The sequence below is a fragment of the Stylophora pistillata genome, chromosome 1 (genome assembly GCF_964205215.1).
Source record: "Stylophora pistillata chromosome 1, jaStyPist1.2, whole genome shotgun sequence".
NCBI classification, from domain to species: domain Eukaryota; kingdom Metazoa; phylum Cnidaria; class Anthozoa; order Scleractinia; family Pocilloporidae; genus Stylophora; species Stylophora pistillata.
In genome coordinates this window covers 29,349,157-29,373,022 of record NC_142519.1, presented here as the reverse complement: position 1 = coordinate 29,373,022, position 23,866 = coordinate 29,349,157, and the positions used below count along the sequence as shown (strand labels likewise).

General features: G+C 37.0%; 1 protein-coding gene across 1 annotated transcript in view; it reads right to left on the bottom strand.

The window, feature by feature from the left end:
• Nucleotides 1-21,722, bottom strand: part of LOC111331960 (RRP12-like protein) — a 33,274-nt gene extending 11,552 nt beyond the window's left edge. Inside the window, exons 1-21 of the mRNA XM_022937195.2 lie at nucleotides 21,276-21,722; nucleotides 19,623-19,652; nucleotides 19,429-19,482; nucleotides 18,486-18,562; nucleotides 17,466-17,571; nucleotides 16,737-16,853; nucleotides 16,366-16,489; nucleotides 15,883-15,959; nucleotides 15,012-15,065; nucleotides 14,782-14,880; nucleotides 7,794-7,885; nucleotides 7,161-7,272; nucleotides 6,340-6,440; nucleotides 3,959-4,037; nucleotides 3,552-3,587; nucleotides 2,983-3,083; nucleotides 2,187-2,228; nucleotides 1,251-1,375; nucleotides 681-745; nucleotides 288-338; nucleotides 51-159 (exon numbers count right to left, since the gene is read on the bottom strand). Of these exons, the coding sequence (XP_022792930.2) occupies nucleotides 51-159; nucleotides 288-338; nucleotides 681-745; nucleotides 1,251-1,375; nucleotides 2,187-2,228; nucleotides 2,983-3,083; nucleotides 3,552-3,587; nucleotides 3,959-4,037; nucleotides 6,340-6,440; nucleotides 7,161-7,272; nucleotides 7,794-7,885; nucleotides 14,782-14,880; nucleotides 15,012-15,065; nucleotides 15,883-15,959; nucleotides 16,366-16,489; nucleotides 16,737-16,853; nucleotides 17,466-17,571; nucleotides 18,486-18,562; nucleotides 19,429-19,482; nucleotides 19,623-19,652; nucleotides 21,276-21,611 (1,987 nt within the window). The 5' untranslated portion in view covers nucleotides 21,612-21,722. The remainder of the gene's footprint in view (nucleotides 1-50; nucleotides 160-287; nucleotides 339-680; nucleotides 746-1,250; nucleotides 1,376-2,186; nucleotides 2,229-2,982; nucleotides 3,084-3,551; nucleotides 3,588-3,958; nucleotides 4,038-6,339; nucleotides 6,441-7,160; nucleotides 7,273-7,793; nucleotides 7,886-14,781; nucleotides 14,881-15,011; nucleotides 15,066-15,882; nucleotides 15,960-16,365; nucleotides 16,490-16,736; nucleotides 16,854-17,465; nucleotides 17,572-18,485; nucleotides 18,563-19,428; nucleotides 19,483-19,622; nucleotides 19,653-21,275) is intronic.
• Nucleotides 21,723-23,866: the final 2,144 nt, after the last annotated feature.

The window sequence follows — 23,866 nt, the reverse complement described above, 5'->3', positions numbered from 1 at the left end:
CATCTAAAATACGAGAGAAAGAAAATCAGAATTTCAACTTATGGCCTTACCATCTGACACTTTGGAAATAAGAAGCCTCAAAGCTTGGCACACCGTTGAACGTAAGTCTGGTCTCTCAGTAAGAGCCGTGCCCAGGATTCGAGCGACAGACTTGAAAGACTGCAAAGGAATTTGAAATTGGAAGATTCAGCGGTATTGCAATTCTTTTGCATTCGACAGCTAAATTTTAGTGACATGGTTTAACACCACGATTGGCTTGAGAAAAACAATTTTTTGTCTAACCCTACCTGGCATATGTCGGTCGGTCGGGTGCAAAATCCTGGTAAAAGAGCCCATATCTAAAAAAAAAAAAAAAAAAAAAAAAAATATACAGGTAGCATTCTCAAATAATCCTAGTGTCCAAGCTAGAGCAGCCCACCGAATTAGTGAGCAGTTTCAAAACATAATGGTAAATAAAAAAATTACTAGCGTTTAAATAAACTTTGTGTTCGAAAACTCCCTCGTTTTAATTTCTCCTTACTTTTGTTTCAATCGTCGTTTCGCAAGCGTGGGACAACAAATATTGTTTTTACGCAAGTCGATGACACCAGGAAGGCACATTTACATGCTTCTGAACGAATACGAATAAAAGAAATTTTCGAGCATAACGTATAACAAGCGCAATGTTTTTTCTTTCTTACCTGTAGTTGTAAAGTGTCATATACTTTGCTCTCGAGAAGTTTCCCTGCTTCCTTGAGAGTTGCAGCTAAAAGAAAAAAATATATACAGGTGAATCTTTCTTCGACATTTGAACCCCGAACAGCGACCACTATCTCATTTCTTCTCACAGTGTTGCCAGTGAATCAAACGTTAACTAAGGTCACGAGAAGAAAAGAAATGATCGTCAGCATAAAAAGTTCTTGATTGTTACACATCTGTATTCTCCTAGTCATTATCATGGGGAACGTATAAAGAACAGTATGGAGAAAATGCACATTGATGATAAGTGTAAAGGGTTAAGGAAACTCTACTGTGAGGAGAAATAAGATGCCAATCGCTCTTATGAGCTAAAGGGTTATCAGATGGAAGCAGTACCGTAAACGTCTGAAGTGGACTCGTTGGAAGTCACCAAAAGTGCTATGCAGGTTTCGGAATGAAAAAATGTTTACAAGTTCAAGTAAGCCCTCCTAGTTCCTGTACTGTCAGAGTGTTGTACTTATTCTGAAAGCAGTGCAGCGGGAGTTTTACGACATATGTAAGATAGTTGTTACCTTTTGTTCTCAGATTAGCCGACAGTGGCAACAACACTTCAAAGAAATACTTTAATTCGGTGTCTTTAACGTTATCTTTCAAAACAGGCAGAAGCCAGCTGCGAGGAAAGTTGCAAGGTCCACCTCTGGAAAAAGAAAGTGAAAATAATGTCTGTTGTCAATGCTAAAATAATTCAATTGAAAGGAGTAGGCAATGCGAGCTGAGAGAACTACTTTCTGTTTATCATTCGTTACGTTTGGGGTGAGAGCTTCGGGCGAAGGGATATGGGCAATATTAGAAAAAAACAAGACAAAAGATTTCATTCCCTATTATTCTCCAATGATGTACTCACTTTTCCCCGAGCTGGTAGGAACGCAAAAGAACAAACAGCCTGAACGTTTAAGGGAAAATGGATAACACAAAAACTGTTCACGAATATGCACAAAGTAACACAGACACACTGTGTGCTTCCAACGAGCAGGCGCAGTGAAGAACGAGAGTTAGAGAGCTAAGGGAGGAAAACTATATCTCGCAGGAGAAAGGAAAAACTGAGTTAGAGAGCTAAGGGAGGAAAACTATATCTCGCAAGAGAAAGCAAAAACTGAGTTAGAGAGCCAAGGGAGAAAAACTATATCTAGTAAAGAGCAAAAATTGCTCAATTTCCTCTCTTTGCCTCTATAGGTAAAGGTCCCTCAATATAATAAAACTGTTTGAAAAGCTAAAAATCTATAATGCAACGAGCTTTTCTGAAACCACGGGACATTTTTTTACATTCGGGCAAATAGTTCTTTATCGCTGACATTCAAAATTGTATTCAGAGCTTTAGCGAGTTCACTTTGTTAAATGACATATGCCTGTCAACTTGAGAAACACTATGTTGTGGTACAGCTCTTTAAGAATAGGATGTATTATGTTATTAACGTGTTCAGCTGTAAATATCTTCAGTCTCTTCTTACATTTCCTTGTCAAGTTGAAGAGGCACAGCTTCTAAAACAGCCCTGAAACAGGAAAAGTAATCGTGAACCTCCTCAAACGTATCTTTAATCATTGCTTCGTCAAAATTACTATGTGAAACTGTATACAATATGCCATGATGATAAGATTGATATCAAAGCTGAAAGCCCTGTTACTTTAACCAACCCTTTCACCATGCAAAATTGTCAATACAATATTGATACAGTGTACAGCTAGAGTAGCTTCAATATTATAAAGGGGTTAGTTTCTAAAGAAAATGTGGTGCCATGTCGGTGGGGGAGTATAACGAGGTAAGTTCAGTTTTATCAACCGAGTTGATAATGTAAATTGACCGCCGTAAAGGGTTTGAAAGCTGACGATCCAAGCTTTAGCCATTGGTCAGAGCGAAAGGTTAAATGCACCTTGATAGAGCAATTTTCAAGTGTCAAAAGTAATCCGGGACTGCTTTGGTTTTGCTTTCCTTGGCACGTGACTGGTCCAAAAACTCCACCACTATCCCCGACCAATCAGGTTCAAGCCTACAACCAATCCCGACTTGATCGACCATGTTTTCCCGCGCTCCAACCAGTTGGCAGGCTTCAACTTTGCGTTCACTTCTCGTCAGCTCCGTGAAATATTTTTCTTTTCATCTGATTGGCTATTGCGATTATTTTGGTTTTGGCTTGATGAAACTCAATCACAAAAAATCATATAATAAATCTACTACCTCGGCAACTAGCTGGAAAGGCTACTCTACAGATCTATGAAACACTATGAGTTGTGATTTTACCACCGTACCTCGGCCCCATTTTCTGTATAGCCATACCAACTGCTCGGTCCAACTTGTTGACATAAGGGAATTGATGTGTGCCACGCAGGTCACATAGGGAAACTAGAAGCTTCAAGAAAGACACACATCATTTAAAATGGATTGCATGACAGGGCTGTCCTCTCAAAAAAATAAATTCCCACAGGCCACCAACTTATGTCTTTTGGGATCTTGAGTGACTTTGCTTTGATGAAAACTTTTAAAAGCTGAGCACCCCAGATTTCTGGGCAAGAGCCTTCAGGCGGGTGGCTATTTCTCGAAGAATGAAAATTTGCATGTTTATGAACAAAAATGCAGGAGTAGAGTAATATCATAAAATAATGATGACTGTGTTAGATTTTCACTCATAAGCATGACAAGAATCGAAAGATACAGATGACTTCCCACAACTCAAACATCCCAGGCATATGAAGCACAACAAATGGTTAGAGTTCTCATGAGTTTGAATCATTGCAGGTAAAATTACAAAGAAAGTGACTCTAAGGGAAACAAAAATCAGTCACATGCACTAAAAAGTGACTGCTTTAAAGAAGCTTACCTTTCTTAGCAATTTTGGGCAATGCTTCCCTAAAATCTGTTGAAAAGATGAGAATACTTTGAGTTGTTTGAACATGTTTAGGGATGTTTACATTGATAAAAGAGAAAGCCTATACCTACAAGTACATGTATGTATGTATGTATGTATGTATGTATGTATGTATGTATGTATGTATGTATGTACGTTTGTTTGTATGTATGTATGTATGTATGTATGTACGTTTGTTTGTATGTATGTATGTGTGTGTGTGTGTGTGTGTGTGTGTGTGTGTGTGTGTGTGTGTGTGTGTGTGTGTGTAAGTATGCAGGTCAACAACAAGAAAAACTCAAGTGTCGAGGTTAATAGAACAAGACAAACAAACAAATGAATAGACAGGCAAGCAGACTAACTCAGAAAGAGAACTTTACCTCGAACGTGACTCTGAGAACCTCTAAAATCACAGACCATGATCCTTGATAACGATATTGAAGACTTGACTCCATGCACCTATGGAGAGATAAAGTATTTCATAACGATGCACTGGCTTAGGACAGTGTATGGCCTCTTTTGTTAAAAGTGGTTAACCCTTAGTTTGTCTATTACATGAAATAAAAAACCAGAGACTACCAAGGAAACTAACTATATTTAATGCTCACTTATTTAATTGGTTTTTGACACCTGGGTTTCTAAAACAGGGAGCTTTTCAATTGAGAGTCATAAAAACCCAAACCAAAGCATGGAAGGGTGTCAGCTTTATACAGATTAGGAGTAAAATAATAATAATGATAATGATAATGATGATAATAACAATAATAACAATAATAATAATAATAATAATAAGGGGGCAGTGCTCTCGGGCATGCTGAATATTGCCTGGACTTTCAAGGTGGCAGTTTGAGTTCCTGTTAGAAGGAGGACCGTATACACAATGTAAAAGCTTTTTAGGATTAGTTAATGTACATTTAATTTTTACTCCATGGCTCACAGATTACGGTTTTTGCCCTGTGTTGCTTGATTAGAATGTAGCATTCAGTTGAATTCTCTGTGATAATAATGAGATGTTTTATCACATTTAGGCGGCATCATAGCGATGTTATAGAACTTTTAGTATTCAGATTGAGGATTTTATTAAAATTAGTAATTACATTTAGGACTAAGGCTTTTATGATTGGGAATTGCCATAGTTCACTCAATAATTTATGGCGAGACACTTTAAGATTGAAATAAGGGTCATTAGATGTTTTATTAGACTTAAGCGTTTCGATAGTGATGTATGGAGCCTTCAGCATTTTGACTGAGGTTTTTATTACATAGCAATTAAGTTTGGAACTTTCATTACTAAGGTTTCATAATTAGGAATTGCTATAGGAATTTTAATTGTAAGGACTTTGGTCGTTGCATTGATTGTTTACAGCTTGTTGCCCAATCATTGTTTAGGAAATCTGGGCATCCAGAAGTTTTTACTGCCATCATAATAATAATAAAAAACACCAGGTTTTGCCACTTGATTTACAAAGACTCACTCAAAAATACTACTTACATTAATTTTGGGAGATTACCATAGATTCAATTTTAATTGAACGATTATTCTTAGTTTTATTTGAGTGGTTGCACTTCAAGTGACTGTTTGATACAGGTGGAGAATAATAGAAAAGGCTGTTGGGACTTAGTAAAGAGTGACTGTGACCGTGACCGCTTGGTAGAGGTGAAAATTACAGTTATTTAAAGGAAAATTTATTTTTGGAAATTTGAAAAACATCCACAGGGTGACTGCTTGGTAAGGTGCCATTTCAACAGTCAACCTGTATTAATCACAAAGACCAATTAGAAGACCTACCAAACTGCCAAAAGTGCAAGAAAACATGGCTGATTAAGGCATGATTGGTTTTAGTTTTGCAATTGATTAGTTGGGAAAGTGGTACAAGTTTTCTGGGCCAATCACACTTTCACACTTTTGTTTCCTATTTTTTTACATATTTTCTGGGCCAATCACACTTTCACACTTTTTCACACTTTTGTTTCCTATTTTTTTATATATTTTCTGGGCCAATCACACTTTCACACTTTTTCACCCTTTTGTTTCCTATTTTTTTATATATTTTCTGGGCCAATCACAGTTTCACTCTTTTTCACACTTTTGTTTCCTATTTTTTTATATATTTTCTGGGCCAATCACACTTTCACACTTTTTCACACTTTTGTTTCCTATTTTTTTATATATTATCAGAGAGGAGTAAAGCAACACAGATGCAATCCCATATTACTTTCTACACTCAATTGAAAAATACCCTATGATGTGAAAGAATAATTTCTGGTTAACAAATGGTAAACACCACAGTGTACACTATTGAGTTATGGATGCACGTGGGAGGTTTCTAAGCACGAAAGAAGCGTAAGAGTTGTGTGAGGCAATAGCCGAGAGCGACTCTAGCTTCTTGAGTGCTTAGCAAATCTCCCAAGTGCATCCATAACTCAATAGTGTACGTTATGGTGTTTACCATTTGTTTTATAATATAACATCGATACATTGTAGCTAAAGAGTTCCCTTTTATTTAACAAATCTTACGTGACCAGAAAAAACAAGCGCGCGGAAATATAGTCTTGCATTTGCTCACGTCAGCAGCGTACACCCATGGGCAAATGGGGGACGCTAAATTGACCAATCATAGCGCGCGCTTTACTTTGGTTATGTTATAATTCTATTTGTTGGTGGCAGTAAGAAAAAAACCTGTCCTAATGTGGCAGGGACAATACTCCTTGAGCTGAATGTTATTGTAAGCTACTGACAGTGATATAGCATGATACTCACTTAATAATTTTATGTAGTGGGGTGTTACTTGCACTTGAGGATTTGGTGATCTCTAAACAGACATTCTCAGCAACTGGAGCAAGACATTCTTGAAGTAAAATCTGTATCAACAAGAAAATGGATACCCTTACTTTCAGGTTTAAAACATCAGACAGCAAGAGTGAAAACTCCATGTCTAAAGATTACAAAATAGTGGCTCAGAATTTAAGCTTTGAGATCTTTGTACTAAACCACACAGGAAGTCTCTCTGAGTACCCTAAAATGATCCACTATTTGGTAAACTCCTCAAAAATATCATCTAGCCAGGTTTTGGTTCAGCCAGGGATACGTAATTTTATCCTCCAAAAAACTTACAGACCTCTCTAATGTTTGAGGGATAAGTTACAACCCTGACCATACATGAACATCTACCCACAAGTACAAGCTGATTTCCAAACATCCATTTCTTTAACAATAGAAGTTTCACTAACTTGAAATTTTCAGTTTAGACAGTTATACAATCAGGTACATGCATGCAGGAACAATTACATGTACCAGTATTTTTGAGGTTTTGTTTATACATTTGGAGAAGGACCTTTAACACTCAGGTTGCATACAATGTTTATGAGGAAAAAACTTCTTTGTGATTACAGTTGCACCTCCACTAACAGCCACCTCTCTATGACTGCCACTTTTTTGGTACTGTCTATATGTTCACCACCAACTCCCCATAACAGCCACCTCTCCACAACTGCCACTTTCTTCTATCCTAAAGGTGGCCATTGAGAGGTTTGCCTGTACTCTAAAAGTGGCTGAAGAAAGACCAGTGTAAAAGTACTTACATTCATTGTGTCCTGTGCAGCTTTTGAGAGAACCCGTTGATCTGATAGGAAGTAACTCATCAACGAAGAAAAAAATCTCGGCAGATGGTTGTAGCAAAGAGTATTGTCAAATCTGCGATACAATACAGAAACTAATATACAATAAACCAACTGTTTCTACAAGTATCTTAAGCAATTGTACTGAATTGCTTCCTCTCTCTCCTTTAGTACCCTCTTACAGAGTAGTTTGTCATTTCTCTAATTTTTCCTGTGGTTAGAGCACAAAATGGAACAACTAGCTGTACAGTAACCAGGGCTCAACACTAACGGTAGCCAACTAGCCACAGACTAGTATAAATCCAGTTTTGGCTGATGGTTTTCAATTTCTATTTGCCAGTTTGGCTAGTAAACAAACTGAAATTGTTCTAACATTTAAGTTGTCACCAGCTACTTGGCTAGTAAGTTAAAAAGTTCGTGTCAAGACCTGCTAATGATTTAAAATCACTGATGTGTATTACACTGTTGAGTGACTTACTAAGACAGCATTAACAGAACCCTTTTCATGCATAAAGTTGAGACTGAGGTAAAGTACATCTCTTCCAAATTTACATTTGCACATCAAGATGTATAGAGCATAATGGTTTACACTAATACCTCATGAGGTTAACATAAGCCTTCTCCACAGTTGAAATCCAGGCTTGTGATGGATTGCTGTCATTGACACTTGGTTGGTAATCATAAAGAGCCTGATACGAGAAATGGATGATGTTTCAAAAAGTTAATGAGTTACATGCAAATTTTATTTGATACTCAGATCAATTCAATAAATTGAATGTTGAGAACTAAAACCAAAGCACAGTATAACCCCAACAGCAAAATAATACGAAAAAAAAGGTTGACAACATAAGTGACCGGGCACAGGATTTCGTACACTAACGCTTTACCGTTTAACGAATCAATCCGTTTACTATCCGTTTACTATCCGTTTAAAACGGATCATTAAAGCGTTTAAACGCTTTCTTCATCCGTTTAAACGCTTTGCTCATCCGTTTAACGTTTTCGACAAAACGTTTAACCTATCCGTTTAAAATAAAATACATCCGTTTAACGGTTACTTGCATCCGTTTAACGAGGAGAGCGAGATTTGTTTTCATGATTATGCAAATTTCTTTCGATTGACGTGTACGGCAAAATTTACAAAATCCGTGGCTATCGAGTTTCTCATCTTTTATTTCCGTCGATTGAAAGGAAACGGAAATTGCTTTATAAAAGCTGTAATTACACATTACTTTACGAAATCGAATGCAAGATGAAACACGAGCGAAAGAAAGTTGAGTTTTGTTACATGCGTATGCAAAATTGTTTCGATTAACCGACGGTGAAATCTACAAAATCAGCGGCATTTCTTAACGTTTTCACTTGATAAGCGTTTTCATTTCAGTCAATACGTAGAAGAAACAATGTAGGAACATGAAAAAAAAAACGACTTTGCTTCTCAACTCTATTTTCTTTCTATCGAGAATGTTCAGTCCACATGGTATGATTGACAGATTGCTTCCTCTGCTCATACAAATTTTCAAACGCATTGCGAGCTCTCCAGGGCGAGACTCGCTCTCGGCTCGCTTCACTCGCCAGTGGATAGCTTAATTGCAGGCTAGTAATTTCATTTTACTTACCGTAGTTTTCTATCGTTGTCGGTCGAATATTATTAGTATGAAACGTCAGTGTTCCGCATAAACAATTCGTATAATTGTTCGCAACGGTTTCTGATCGATATGTGCATGACTTTCCGCCGTTCTTTAGCCCTCCTTATGGGGGCCCAAACTGGTCAAAATGAGGTTAATAATTATTTTCGTATTTTAAATAATTATATGTACTTGAAAAGATAATTTTTCGTGGTGGAAAATTTAATTATATGTAGTGTTCATTATAATTATTTTTATCTAATTGTTGTATTTATTTTTACGAGTGTGTCAATTATTTATTTCTCTTTGACAATTAATTAAGGCAAATCCCACAATGCAGTGCGCAGGATTAAAAGTCCCATCAGCCATTGCATACCACCTTTTCAAAATGGCGGAAGAGGGTCGGAAGGACAAGAAGGACGAAGAGATAAAAAAAATCGCAGAATCTGCAATTGAAAACATAACAAAAATTGCAAATATCGTCCAAGGACGGGCTACAACGTCTAACGCTTTGTCAGAGCTGCAAAGAAGATTTCCAACAACTTCAGGACGGACAGCAGCAAGCTCGATCAACACAGGCACAAACAGAGCACGTGCTTTTCGCAGTCGATCTACACCATATTCCAATCGCAATCCTGGGCGACCACACGGCTCATCTACTGTAACTAAAGATGTTATTGTTATAGAGTATGGAAAAGATAGAATTCCGAGCAAATCGGAAAAAGTTGAGCTTGAAAAGTCTGGAAGGATTATTTGTGGATTTGAACTCTCTCGTGAGTGGACGGCTGTTCAACTGGAAAAAGAGTTATCTTATCTTTTAAAAGGCTCAAGCATGGACGGATTTTCTTTTGAAATAATGAAAAACTGTTCAGGTACTTTAGTAAAGCCAAACATTCCACTTGGAAAGAGAATAGACTCAAAACTACTATTGAAGTCCATTGCTCCATCTGGAGGTATATACATTCGCTTGCTAGCTGATTTGCCAAGCGACGACGATGATGACTTTCTTTCATTATCCTCATTTGAATCTCCAACCACTAGAAGTATTACAAGTCTCAATAGCACTCAATCTTTGAACCCCTCTGCAACATCTACAAGCGCTATAACAGCAAGTGCATCACCAGCTGCTAACATAACAACATCTACTGCTAATGCAAGCATTGCAGAGGTGGATCTTACTGATGAAAAACCAGAAATCAGTAATGCTTCAAAAGAGCAAGATGCTGTTCCAGTGCATACTTATCAGGCAAATCCAGTTGAATGTCCTTTTAACATAGACTCAATCATCGACTCAGCCAAGAATCAAGATCTGTTGGAACCAGTAGAGGTATTAAGGTTTTTACAAGAACATATCATTCAAGGTAGAAAGCTGGATATAGTTTCTGTAGAAGAACCTACTGATGGAGAGACCAACTTTATTAATGTAAACAGGGACACAGCTCTTATTTCAACTTTCAGTGAACTAGAGTTTATAGAGAATTACAGGTTTACATTCAAGGTGGGATTTACTGGTGAAGATGTCGTAGATCTTGGAGGACCAAGGAGAGAATGGTTAAGAATAGTATGCAGAGAAATCAAGGAAAAGTATTTTGACCGAGGACTACGACGATATCTTGCTAAAGATTATTTTAATGTTGGAATCATGTTGGCTTTAACCCTGCTACAAAATGGTCCCATGCCTGCATTTATTGAAGAGGAAATACTAAATGATGTCTTAACATCTAGTCCACAAAGCAGTAATCCTTGCATTGCTGAAGTGCAAGCTGGGCTAGAAAAGCTAGGCATGCTGTCAGCACTACAGAAGCTGCCTATGCTCCACTATCTCTTGAGACCAAACAGTCAACACCCAATTACTGTGCCAAAGTTGCTGGGATTGCTTAAGCCAAAATACAGTGAGCAAGGAAGCAATGCTCTGAAACATGAGAAAGAACTTTATCAACTTTTTGTGAGGTTTCTTAGAGAAGTTGCTAGTGGTCTTAGGTCATGTGGAAATGAAAAACTTCAGCTGAGCCATATTTTGACTTTTGTAACAGGTTCAGCTGAAGAGCCTATTCTTGGGTTTGCATTGGATCCATCAATAGAGTTTGTAAAGACTGATCTTGGAGATGGATTTACACCAACAGCCCACACGTGCAGTAACGTTTTGAGTATTCCTGTGGCTTCAAGTGTCAACCCTTTGCCAAGTCAGGAGAAGTTATTTGAAATTTATGACCTTGCATTCTCCCAATCATATTTCGGTAGTATGTAAGTATGTCCTGTTATTTCAGTAGTGCTCAAATGCCTACCAGTGTGTTTGCAAGGACTGTTTATTATTGTTGCAGTTGGTGTTATAGTAACATATTTACATATTTATTATTGTTGCAGTTCATAGTTAACCTAGTAATTTTGGTTGTTTTGTCAATGACTTTTTAGAAGTATATTTGGCTCAATAATGATAGAGTGTCTTTACATAATCTACATATAAACTTTTGTGTCATTGATGTGTAGAGAGCATAGAGGTTTATACAACAAAAATTAACACAAAACAAGTAATGTATGATTATCACTTACATCACAGCTCTTTTGGCATGTTTGTTACAGTTCAATGTTGTTATTGTTGGCATAAGACTTGCTACAAATAATTGGTCAAGTTAAGTAGAGTGGATGCTAAAAAATGTGTATCAAAATATAACATTTAGTTTTACGTTTGTCTTCCAGTTTTCTAACTTGTAAAATATTTGGAAGGTTTGGGTTTTTATTACCCAAGTGATGTTGGCATCCACTGTATTTTAACAACCTTTATTTTGTTTCAATTCTTAATGCATTAAAAATTGAAACTTTATTTTGTGGAGAAATAAAATTTGTTAGAGATTGCTTTTGCCTCTTTTTTGTCCATGGGAATGGATTATGAGAATAGATTGATAATGCCTTTCTATAAGGTAACCATTTCACAAATGGGACTAATGATTACACATAAACTTAAATATTGATTGAGACTATATACTTTTGGTTTTGGGCTTCCTGTGGTAACAAAAAAAGATGACTTTACCACAGAAGCCCAAAAACCACCAAACCTAAAATATCTAAGTAAAAGAACATCTGCTCTGTAGGTTAACGCTATGAAGTCAGCCATTGAACTCACATTGTCCAAAGCTATATTGAATAACTAAATAAATGTTTGCTGGGTGGGTGGAGAAAAGTTGCATGAAATTTCAAGTATTGTTTGTCGTCCATGTCTTTCTTATAAGAACCTGTTTAAATACATGTTCTTATTCATGATATTTTACTATACAAAATTAAAGATTGCACCACAGAAATTAAGTGAGGAGTCAAAACCATGTTATAATAATGTATGCTATGGGCTAGAGCTCATTAAAGAATAGACAAACTGAACACAATGGTTGTAAATGTCTATACCACAGTTATTGTCATCTTGCAATGGGCATGGCAAACAATTAAGATGACCATCTGACAAATTTACTGATGGCGGAACAATATTCACTTGATAGTCTTCATCTTCCACTAAATATCCATTTTCTGGATCCAAACCAAACTCATCAATCTCTGAAGGTGATAAGGCTGTGTGCCCTGAATGCATATTTTCTAGCATCCCTCTCTCCCACATCTGTAAAGGTGACTGGTTTTTCTCAGTAGAAACAGGATGGTGGTTCATTTGGTCAACAAATTCTTTCAATGACTTATTTATTCTAGCTAGATATACATAGTGGAGACAAAATAGATGTACATCATCAAGAATGTTAAGAAGTCCCTCTTCTTCCATTGTTTCGAATATTCTTGAATAGAATGCCAGAACCCCAGAATATATATCACGATGAGTTCTCTCCACCCTTGAATTGTGAACTGAAGATCCTGTTATTATACTTCCTCTGCTTTCACCTCGGTTTTGAATCATGTATTGTCCAACATAATAGTTCTCCATTCCATAATCAGATCGTACACGAGATGGAAGGCCCCATTGTTCAACCCCTTTTTCAAACAAAGACAAGACTGTGTCTGCTTTATTGTTATTGCAACAGCAAACATATATAAGCAGCCTTGTTTTACCATCTATACACACATGAGTTACAAGTTTATATCTAATAAGCTTATGACCAGAGTCAATGTGCCAAAGACTATTGGGAGTTGGTACCCAGTATTTTCTGCGATGTATTGTCATTCGCCATCTCAGACTTGTACCTACGGGGTCTAACCTGTGTAAGCAATCTGTTACTCGCCACCTTTGGACATGTAGGCCTCTACTTCGTAGTGCACCAATAAAACGCCTTCGGCCTATATTTGGAGTAACAGGGCCCTCACTTGCGTTGCCAGTGATACTTAAGTATATTTGGTCTAGCTCATCATCTGTTATATTTGAAAATCCTTCAAATACATCTCCAAGTCCAAACTCTCTGCGCCTTCTTTGAATTGTAGAAATACTAACTTGAAGCATGTTGGCTATCTGTGTCCAGGAAAAAAATAATGATCGTAAGTGTTCAAGCTGTTCTTTAGTGATGTCGTATTTCTTCCTTCCGAGTCCAGAAACATGAGGAACAAATGGGGCTGAATAACTATCCTCGTTACTTTCATTCGACTGCATTGTCGCATCTCTAAGAATTAGAACTATACTCCCAATGTCATTACTTAAATTAGTCAACGGTTCTTTCAGAGTTTCTCCTGGAAGGCCTGTGGGATTGGGGTCGCCTCGTTCGATGTCACGTTGCAACAAAGACAAAGTACCATTAGCTTCAATCAACTGCTGACGAACTTCAACCAATTCTTCATTTGTAATTTGTATATCAGAGCTAAGAAAAATCTTCAATATCCCCTTTAAATTCTGCAGAAAACTAGAAAATCCACTTTCATTTCTCTCTCGTAACACTCTCCTTCTGTTCGCCATTTTGAAATGCCTATAAGCTGGTTTGCAATGGCTGATGGGACTTTTAATCCTGCGCACTGCATTGTGGGATTTGCCTTAATTAATTGTCAAAGAGAAATAAATAATTGACACACTCGTAAAAATAAATACAACAATTAGATAAAAATAATTATAATGAACACTACATATAATTAAATTTTCCACCACGAAAAATTCTTTTCAAGTACATATAATTATTTAAAATACGAAAATAATTATTAACCTCATTTTGACCAGTTTGGGCCCCCATACCTCCTCATTCGTTCAAGGTTTTTGTCCATCCGTTTAACATTTTGAGCTATCCATAAAAATAATATTTATAGATGCTGTTCAACCGTTTAACGTTTTAAGCCATCCGTTTATTTTTTTTCTCGGCCGTTTAACGGTTTACGGAATCCGTTTTTGGACTTTGCTCTACCGTTTAACGCTTTGGACTATTCGTTTAAACGGACATGCAAACCGTTTAAACGCTCTTACTACCCGTTTACTATCCGTTTACAAACCGTTTATTTTTACCCGTTTAACGGAAAAGCGTTAGTGTACGAAATCCTGTGCCCGGTCACATTAATGAGCGGATGAGAAATCAACGCAAAAACAAGTTAACTACTTGAGATGCTGGAGAGTGACATGTGACCTTAATCTCTGCATCGCATTGGCTGACAAGGTGGTGCAAAGTTTCCATGATATATCACAGAACAAAGTAAAGCAACACTTATGCAATCCCAGGGTTGAAGCTAGGAAATTACGCTGCCAGCTGAAATTTCAAGTGAGGCAGCCCAAAGCTGGTGAACGACTGGAAATGCGTATAAATTCAGAAATGCCTGTTGTGCTTTACCCTGCAATTGCCTGCCAAAAACTCCAGCTGGGGATTGCCACTTTTTCATGCCATGAATTTCACTGGCAGCTGGAGCTTAGTGATGACCCTACACTCTACAATTACTTTTGAATCCCTCACTACAGTTGAACACTGCTCAAACTTCTTCAACCAGACAAATCCATACAGTATTCATAGCTGAGTAAAACATGCTAAAATTAAAACAATATGTAGACTCTTTCTTCTTACATTGATGAGCTGAGCATTAAGCTGCTTGCTCAGTGTTGTGGTGTCTGGGGACGCACAGAGCAGCTTATAAATGGCTTGAAGAGAATTCACTGTCACCATCTAGAGAAAAGGAAACACATCTTATTACATGCGACAGAGGAGAAGCAGACAGAAATTTTGAACTTTGAATTACTGCAACACAGTACTAAAGGTGTATTGTAAGTTTAAGTACAGCATACTATAGGACATACCACATTTCCTAGTGTCATCAGCTTTAATAAACACTCACAAATGGTCTTCACATTCTTTGAAAAGATGGAAAAAAACATTAAAACAAATTCATATTATCCAAATTGTTGGTAAAGAGTAATTATAGATGACTGCAGATAGATTCTGTACCATGAAACCTTTACTGTACATTGTTATTTCATTTCAAATGAATAAAGCCTGATAGTTTCGAAAGAAACTGTTTGGGGCTGCGTCGGTGGGAGTAACGAAATAATTTGGATATATCAACAAAGTTGAAATGGTAAATTGGCCACTGTAACGATTCCCCTATTCGCTCTGACGAAGGGCTAATGCTCGAAACGTCAGCTTTTGTAATCGTTATGGTGGCCAATTTACCATTTCAACTTTGTTGATATAATTATCCAAGTTATTTCATTTCACTTCATCTTTGTGCAGCCTACATTTGAAGGTACACTGGGTCAGTACATGTACATGTAGATGTGTACTGCACTCTAATTTATACCCACAGTAACTGCAGCCTGTTCATGTGCACTCGGAGCAATAGTCTTTGGATTCTAAGTTTCATTTCCCTGATTGTTTGGAAAAAAGTGCTACAAAATCAACTAAAAAGCTTCTAAAAACTTCTAAAAACAATGAACCTTGTTGAGGAGCCATAGTTTTACTAGTAAGCAACTCACATATTAATTTTTTGCCACCAAAAAATCCCTTAAAATGGCAATTAAGAAAATCAAGTGCTGCACATTATGATCAAATTTTAGTACTTTGTTCAAAATTTAAGAATGGTAATTAACATCATGGAACTATAAATCTGACCCACTAAAATAAATATCGGATCAGGAACATTATAATCTCTACGAGGATAATGATACAAACCTGTACAGGGAGACATGGAAGGATTTCCTTCAAAATACCAATGATGTGTAAAGTGGTGGCTGCACCTTGTGAAGACCCTGTAAGGGACATCTTTTATTTAGAATAAAGAAATAGAATTGGGATACAATAAACTTAACAGCTTAAAACATTATTGTCTGGTGTAATGTTTGCATGATGCAATGCCCTTGCATCAGCAACTGGACTTAACTGTAGTCTTTTGTATAAGGTATAGTCCAAGCAAATGACTGTGTAGCATGTGAACACCAATTAAAGCAGTCTTTACGAACCAGACATACAACATTGGTTTTAGACTTTTGACAATTCTACATTTAACAGCAATGAAGACTTCTACTGGCAGGGGGAACCAAAATGTCGGTCCATTCCAGCAATGGCAGTTTTTTGTAAGCTTCTCACATCTAGACATTAACTCATGACATAATTTAGAACTTGATTACAATCTTATGCAAAAATACATGCACAAACCTCCATTTTCTTCAATTTGTTTAACACAGAATTTAGCTGTTGCCCCGCAAGCAGGGTGATGTGTCATATCTCCTGGTGCCTTCTCTAAAAGTACTTTTACTGCCTCCTGTGCTGCTTTTCGGACCTGCGTTAACAAAAGTGAAAGATCAGAAATTTCAGCCTCCCAAATTCAATGGTATTCTATAAAAACAATAACCTCTTGCTGCACTTTATCAAGTTTGTTTAACCAAACCCTCTACTTTCCGAGTAGTTAACTGAGCAGATAATTATGTTGAGAGCTCCTCTAGTAAGTTTTGCCTTAACATCACTTTACTCTCCTATGCTCAAAGGCATTAAGGATTAGTCCAGTTTACGACTTTCCTTGCCCTCACCTTTGGTTTATTATGGACCACAAAGCTCAGTAATCCATTGTAAGTTGTCATTGTTGATGATTCTGACCAAACAGCTCCTTCTTGAACACTGAGCAATCTACACAGGCATGCAAGCAGCTGTAACAGAAAAAAGAAGGGTAGTGCAGTGAATGACAAGGTTAGTATATGTTAAGTAACACCTAGACTTGCTTCTCTGGTCCCATGTTATCACAAATATTAACTATACTCATATTTGAGATCTGTAACAATTTTTTTATCTAAAAAACAAAGCATGTATTGAAACAATGTTGACACTAATCCATTAAAGCAGCTTCAGAGAATGATAAAAATTTTTCAGCAAAATTTGTAAATACTTTTGCAAATTTTGGCAATGATTCACATTGATTTAAGAATGTCCTTTCATTCTCTTGTAATATTGATTAAATAATATGAAGTCAGTTTTACTTTTAGCTCATCAATATTCATATTTTTCATTATCCAATTCCCAAGACTCTCGGTTATATTGTATTTGGACTGGTCAGTCCAGTCTCCATGAGTTTGGATAATCAGGGTTAGACAGTACTATGTATTTAAGCTGGTGACCCATAAATCACATGGACAATAATTTAGTCCTGTTAGTATCCAAGTCTGGTCAGTATGCAATTTGCATTTGGAACCTGATGATGTTTTATAAAGATTTATGTTACATTCATAAAAACAGTATTTGTGACAATAAACACTTTTACTAACAGGTCTAAGAAGTCCTGGAGTTCCATCTGCAGCATGAGATGCCAATATCTTGACAAGAACTTGACAAGACTTGGAAAATTTTGATTGAAGAATAGCATCAGGGACACTTAAAAAGGACAGAGACAAAAAGATTTCAAATTACTTGCAATATTTGGATATAGGTAAAAGCAAGTTTTGTCCTTCAACTTAGTGAGATAGTCATCTGGCTGATATTCATCTGGCCAACTGACTATTTTGCTACAAATTAAAGCTTGTAAAAAGTAAAATAATGACAATATTTTACTAACCATTAACGTCCAGTGCGCCCATGGGGACCCACACCCTTTCTACGCCCTGTGACGTCATCAATTTTAACTCTGGAGCACGAATTCGAGCATGTACTTGAACGGGTTGAAAATATCTTGCAGACGATACCAGAATGAGCGCAATTGAGTGGAGGAGATTGGAGAAATAGCCAAAAAACCGTGTCACTTTGACTGGAAAATCTGCACGAAGATCGTGTTTCACTACCCACCTACCTTTCCGAGCATGTGCTTTGAAAATAATGAGTAGTTTCTGAAAAATCTCTACACCAAAATGAAGCCTACTCAATTTCCAGCAAGTGAGGAGAAACTTTAGGCAAGGAGAGGGGAAAAAAGGGCAGGAGAAAGAGAGAAAAGTAGAAGTCGTAAGTGGGGCGTGACTTTTCAACCCAAAAACTATGTCCAAATTTTGCTCTCTGCGCGTGCCCGAGACTTTCAGGCCGCCATTTTGCATTTGGATCGAAAGGCCGTCGAGTGCATGAGCTGTCAAGTGCTTCTTGGTAAGTTCGAGCTTTTAAAACCCCAACAGTGACCCGAAATCTGCTGGACTAGCTTCAAAACACAGTTTTCCACAAAAGCTGCGGCCATTAATGGGTTAAGGTATTAGAAATAATGTAATAATTATGTCCCCAAGTGGTTACCAATAATACCTATAAGTACATCAGTGTTTGGCCCTTTACAAGCATCATTCAGAACATTCAATAAATCAACTTTGTACCTTTTAATAACCAAACTCAACAAAAATGTTATTGCTACTATTGCTTCCATCTCATCAGCTGACTCTAAAGCGGTCATCTTCAATCAAAAAAGAGGGGTAAAACATTAATATTAAGTAAATATACACTGTACCTTACTTCATGCTAATTTGTACTTTAACCTTGAGAAAAACACCATGTACTGTTTGGTGTTAACACTTAGTTAGAGCAACTTTGTGGATGTCCATGCAGAACAAAATGCCTACAGTTGATCAATTTCCATTTTTCGTAACAACAACAGAGACATCTACACCTTACATATACTCTACTTTTTTTTTTGTTTCTAAAGATTTGTACATTGTACAGGTGGAAGAACAATAGGACACGAAGTCCCCTACTAGGTTCATCCACCTAAACCCAACCCACCCATCCCACCTTGGGGAAGGACATCCATCACACAGTAATCTCATGCATGGGAAATGAAAGTCTCCTACCCCCCCTGCAGGAGACGGGACCTCCATTTATTCATTCCTATCCGAGAAGACTAGAATATCTAACCATTTCTTGATGTTATAGAAAGGAAGCATATTCTTCTCAATTATTTTAAGACCCCGAGTGTTGGTCCAGCCGGGGCTCGAACCCTCCACCTCCTGCACAACAGTCCAGCGCTCTATCCATTAAGCTAACTGGGAGGCAGTACTTATCAGTATGCTGAATTTTAACCCATTTGAGAAGGCTAATTTGAAAGCATGGGAACTTTAAATTATTCTCTTTGGCCTTTAGCTACAATGTTCACCTACAGATAACCTACTGCTAAGGCAATAACCAATATCATTATCACATGTATGTAGCTTACAACTATGAACTTGTAAATAAAAAATATTCACTAATTGTGCATTTCTGGTACAGGTGCAAGTTTCATAGTACTACATGTATATGCATATCACAACCACAAAATTAACATACCAGGGCAGCAAAATACTCTGTTTCAGATTCCTTGCCACCTTTTGATTTGATTACCTACAGAATACAAGATGGACCTAATATTATACATCTGTTAAGATAATAATCATTGACCTCAAGTAGAATACTGCCTGAAATCTTAAAGACATCACCTAACATGTGAAAATGAAATAAAATTATTCTTGCTAATACCTTACCTCAGTAACTGCTGCCAGAACAGCACAAACCTGAAAGAAAAATTGTTTATTCCATAAACTAAGTTTTATTGCTTGTAAAAGACAAATATGTCCATGCTAGAAGACCTAGTTCATGCAAAAAAGCAATCACAGACGTCACCTACATGTACAGTGTACACGTACAGTGCACAGATAATCTTTCCAAGAAAGTACAGTGAGTGAGTTTGTCTTTCACTTGACTCCTTGAGATTTTTACTGAGAGATTCTGTGAATCTTGAGTTAACTAACATTAGTATACCAAATTGAAGAACCCTACCGAATAAAAACCCACATTGTACAATATTGGAACAACATTAAAACCAGTACCGCTGAATTTGAGAATACAGTAACATTGCTGCTAGCTTGTCAAAACTGGATTCATTTCATCTTAGTGCACTTCAAAGTAAAGTACTGATGACATAATAAGTGATATCAAGTGAAGCTATCTTTGATAAAAAGAGGAATATTATGGTTGTTACTTTTAATCCAGCAAAGAAATAATCTACAGGGAGGGTATTGTTAGATTGACCTTCTCATATCACAAATTATAAGTAATGGATACAGGTAACAAACGTGTGGAGAATCAGGACCGAGCTCACGGAAGTGAAGGGTTAAAATCCTTTATTTATAGTTGAAACCTGTATTAAGTCAGGTTATGCTCAGGGATTGACTGCTTTAGCTACAGGTCCCACAAAATAGGGGCATTACAAAGAAACAGTAAAAAAACGAGACCACTCACTGTTCAAGAAAAAAAAAATGCTCAAAAAAACCTAAGAACATTGATTTTGGGAGTTCAATTTGGATTAAATTTTACTCGAAAGAGTATTCTTAGTTTCATCATCCTCCACAGGCAGAGGATGATACAAACAGGCCATTGGGTCTCAGTAAAGAGTGACCATGATCCCTTAACAGGGGTGATTGCTTAACCCTTTACACCCTAATATCAGTATGTGTATTCTCCATACTGTTCTCTATACATTTCCTATGGTGCTGATATGGAGAATTCGTTTAAAAATCAAGAGCTTCTTTAGTTGGTGATCATTTCCTTTATTCTCTTGACCTAAATGTGTGATTCAGGGGTGATATTGTGAGGAGAAGTAAAATGCTAGTCACTCTTAAGATTTAAAGGGTTAATAGAGGTGAAAATAACACTAATTATGGGGCAGGACCTTTAGGACTTTGAAAACTAACCGCTTAATACAGGGTTAGCTCCTGATAATGGCTCTCATTATTAATTTTATGTACATCTTTTTGCCATTAAATTGTAATAAATAATAATAAAAAAAAGATACAGGTTCAACTGTAGTATGTATGAACACGACAAACCCCTCATCTTGTAAATGGTTGGAAAGCAGAAGTAACAGTGAAAATTTGCATGTGATTGTCCTGGAGAGGGAAGTACTGCAAAGGAGAGTTGTCAGTGACAGAGATTAATGTTTCCACAACTTGAGGATTCAGGTTTTGGAATTGGAAATTTCAGTCCTTGTCATTGACAACAGTCCTTCTCGACAATCACGCTGCTGTCACTTCTTGATAGATGAAACAAGAATACATCACAGCTTCTTTCAGAGTATATTTACCGATTCCTGTGTCAGATTTCGTTGGCAGCTCAAATCTAAAACGCTTTCAACCCACCTCTTTGTGTTGTGATGAGGGAGAATCCCAAAATCTTTTCACAATTGCAAACACTGGATTCGAACAGTCTGTTAAGCCACTAATGCTAAAAGCGCCAAACGTTTCTCCACTCTTCACACTGAATCCTTCGTTGTCTTTAAGTTCCACATCTCCTTCTTCATCGTGTTTTTCTTCATGTTTCGCAAGAGCTTCAACAGTCAGATTAGAATTCTGAGTTGAACGACCTGTGATGTTTCCTCTCCTCGATGCCGCTCTGTACTTACTCGTTGCCGGATTTGACTCGCAGCTTTGGCCTTTTCGCCACGTTTTGTGTTTTCCTTTTCTTAATCGCACCATTTTATGAGTCTTAAGTCTTTTCAACGTAATAATCCAGCCTTACTTCGGACCGTTCTTACAAGGATTCTTACACGCTGTTTACGAACGATCCTCGTGGTCAACGAGTCTTCATTCCCCATTTGGGTGAACAGCGGGATAACAAAAAACTTTGTCGTGTAGCACTAATGAAGTGTGTCATCGCGGAAAAGTGTTCCCGGTCCTTCCCGGTAAGAGATCGTTATCAGAGACACGGAGGGTCCTCTATACCCCTTTGTAAAACTCAGTCACGTAAAAATATTTGGCTTTTTCCCACATCACGAATAACATCCAAAGCTATTTCACGATCACGCGAAATTTAAGACAATCACGTCGAATTACTATTTTACCTTTCTAGTCTTGACCAGCCCTACCTGAGAAAAGATGAGGTAATGTCTTTTCTTAGTTGTTCAAGAACTAGTAGTGGTCTGTTTTGCGACTTTTATCGATCCACATGAAGTCTGTCTCCTGTCAACACCTAACCACAATCGCTTGAGAACAATACATACCTTTCAAAAGAATAAGATAGCCGGAAATTCTTCTCGCAAAACCGTTGAAAATGGTTTACGAATCACGTTTAATTCAGCTCTTATTCACTGGTCACATTTAAATAAGAAAATTCGTTCACATGGACATGAAAAGATCTTACCACCTTTAATCACGATTCCCGAATAGATAAAAAATTCAAATTAGGATTCACAAGAAAAAAAAAATCGCCCAATCACGCTTCATGTAAAAAGTATAGGGGACCCCCAACACATGTACTTGGTCGCGGGGAACGATTCAGCGCAGTTACAGATGAATTTATCCGTTTGAATTTCCTTCTTTCCCTTTTCCTGTAGCCCTTTACACCCTAACCTTAGTAAGGAAGTTCTTTTTTTTTTCTTTTTCTTCAGTGATTTTGGAAAGTTTATTGTTATCATTGAGTAAATAATTCTATATTTACAGATGAATCACTGCTAACAAATGATAAATAAATGGGTTAAGGAAATGCGTACTATCACCAAACAAAATTTACAAGTTACCCTAACTAAACAAATAGATTCCATATTGAGAATGTACAATAATAGATCATAGATGACGTCACAACGTGGCAACACAGAAAAAGTGGTTCACGAGACGCATCGAGGTGACACTGATGTACTTGCCATATTTTTTACGTCCTCTGTGATTTATAGCTGAATGGAATCAATTTTTTTTATCATAAAGAAGGAGCTGAGTTATTAACGTTGAGGTTTTCTATGCGTCTGTCCTCCAATAGATTGGTCAGAACCAATCAAAATGCGTGCGTTATTCAGCTTATTATACAGAATCAATTTTATTTCCAAGTAAATATCAGGTGGTTATTCGCTAGGCTGGCTTGCAAATAGCGAAGAGCTAGTCGCGGCAAGCCAGACAATTGAAAAGTAATTTTACTCAATTTTACATAATGATATTCACATACAATTACAACATGACAGAGGAAAGAGGAAAACTACAGACTTAAAGAGACTAGAGACTAAACATAATTACATTTAGAAATTAACCTTTCATCAAGTATTAATTAAAGTATCTATTTCGCCTTAGGAGTCGACTACACACTAAACATAATTACAGTTAGAAGTTAACTTTCATCTTATTAATTAGAGTATCTATTTCAACATAGGAGTTTTCAGTTTCTAGAATTTCGATTAATTTTGTTCTAATGGATTTTTTAAAAGAGTTCTTGGATAAGTTTTTAAGACTAGTTGGTATCCCATTTTTTTTTTTAACGCCGACACGTGAAAAAATCTTACTTTGAACATTAAGCGCAGATTTTTTGTTCTCTTTCCATTTTTTATGGTATTACTAGGGGCCTGGTGAACAATCAAGAGCTTCTTGAGTTGGCGATCATTTCCTTTATTCTCATGACAGTAGTTTCTTTCAGGGTTAATACTTTTGGAGAATATGATGCTTATCACTTTTGAGGGTTGGAAGTTTATGTAATGACCTTGATCGCTGTGCACAGTTATACTAGTAAGATTTTACTTGTATGAACTAGTGCGTTTTTTTTTGTGTGGATTTTTGTTTTAAAAAAAGAAAACACACACTTGATCACATGTTTAATTTCTGTTTATATCAACCAAACAATTAGACTTTTTAAACTAGATCGATTAAGACCATATTTGTGTCATAATGGCCAATAACACGTTTTTATCAGGATATCAGACTTCGCCTAAAACGGTTACTATCAGGGGTCGCTATGTGCTACACGGAGCCGT